Source organism: Echinops telfairi, unplaced genomic scaffold (genome assembly GCF_000313985.2).
Source record: "Echinops telfairi isolate 266 unplaced genomic scaffold, ASM31398v2 ScPeMD7_2010;HRSCAF=2546, whole genome shotgun sequence".
NCBI lineage: Eukaryota > Metazoa > Chordata > Mammalia > Afrosoricida > Tenrecidae > Echinops > Echinops telfairi.
The window spans coordinates 21,090,650-21,092,138 of NW_022105908.1; the positions used below are offsets into that span (position 1 = coordinate 21,090,650).

A 1,489-nucleotide genomic window follows, 5' to 3' on the forward strand; every position below is an offset into this window, starting at 1 on the left:
TGGAATATCTTTTTGTTGTTGGGAAACTTCATTTAGGTTCAAAATAATATTTGGTTCATAAAAAGTATAGAATGACATGTATTATCACATTCTTCTGTTCTCAAAACAAGAGTCCCTAGGTACACCACAGAGTTAGATTTTTCGATTAACTGAAAAGGGGCCCTGGTGTCATCATGGTTACAAATTGGACTGCGAACCACTAGGTCAGCAGTTCAAAACCACCAGCCGCTCCCCAGGAGACAGATGCGGATTTTTACTCCTGTAAAGAGTTACAGTCTCAGAAACTCACAGAGGTGATTCTACCTTGTCTTAGAGGGGCGCTGTGAGTTGGCATGGATTGATGGCAGTGAGTTTGGGTTTGAGGTTATTAAATGAGACATTAGCAGTTCAAATCCACCCAGGCACACCTCAGATGAAAGATCAGGTGAGTGTTTCAAAGGGTCACAATCTTGAAGCCCGAGGGAGCACAGTCAAAAACAACTCGTTGGCAGCCGATTTGGTTTGGGGGCCATTTTTATTATGTGCCAGGTGGAAGATCTGAATAACGAGGGAGGACAGTGGTCAGAGGGGAAACAAGGAAGGGGGACAGAGGTCCCTGGGTGGTGCATCTAGGGTAACAAATATTCCATGAGGGGCAAATTACAAAGTCACTCTTTAGGGAAAGTGGGAGTGGGAAGAGTGGCAAGGTCTAGGGGGTCAGACTCAAACTGCTAAGGGGTCTATTTGTGGCTCAGATGGCCACACTGTTTTCCATCAGACTGGGCTTCAGGTACTCATAGGGCATTTCCAGCTTTGCATTCCGGATCTCGATTTCCTTATCCAGCACAGCCAGCTCCTCCCTGAGCTTCTTCAGCACAGCCTTGGGCTCGGCACTTGAGAAATACTCCTCCTTGTGCTGGCCCAGAGCCACCTGTCAAGGAGAGGAAACGTCAGCCGAGAGACCGATACCTCCCAGTTTGGGGTGCCCACACCCCAGTTTGGGGTGCCCACAGTGCACCTCTGCCCAGAGGCCCAGACACCTGACTCTCACCATCACGGGCTGACGTCTGCCCATTTGCCAAGTCATGGACATCTGAAGAGAAGCCTGGTGGAAGTTGGGCAGCGTTGCCATGACGGTCTCCAGCGTCGCATCCTTGGTGGTGGGTGGGGGCAGCCTCATTGTGCAGGGTGTGTTGGGAACCCAAGTGTACCAGTCCAGCTAAGGAGGGGTTCATGGTCTAGAGTCAAAGTCTATCAAGCATGAAAAGGCCTTTACAGAGCCTCTTCCCCTACTCCAGGCCTCAAATTCTCAGCAGCTCCCCTATGGTTCATACCTGGCCCAGGTGAACGGAAGAATGCTGGCCAGTGCAGGTGAAGATACACATGGTGATGAAGTGGCAAGCCTGCTCCCGAGTCTGTAAGGATGTGGGAAACCCTGCAAGAGGCCAGGATCGGGTGAAGTGAAAGCTGGGAGACTACGAATAGAAACAGAACTCAGAAATACAAGACA

General features: G+C 50.1%; 1 protein-coding gene across 1 annotated transcript in view; it reads right to left on the reverse strand.

The window, feature by feature from the left end:
• Window positions 1–512: 512 nt before the first annotated feature.
• LOC101654335 (polyunsaturated fatty acid lipoxygenase ALOX15-like) overlaps window positions 513–1,489 on the reverse strand; it is a 9,258-nt gene continuing 8,281 nt past the window's right edge. The window contains exons 7-9 of the mRNA XM_045293319.1: window positions 1,314–1,454; window positions 1,031–1,198; window positions 513–910 (exon numbers count right to left, since the gene is read on the reverse strand). Of these exons, the coding sequence (XP_045149254.1) occupies window positions 731–910; window positions 1,031–1,198; window positions 1,314–1,454 (489 nt within the window). The 3' untranslated portion in view covers window positions 513–730. The remainder of the gene's footprint in view (window positions 911–1,030; window positions 1,199–1,313; window positions 1,455–1,489) is intronic.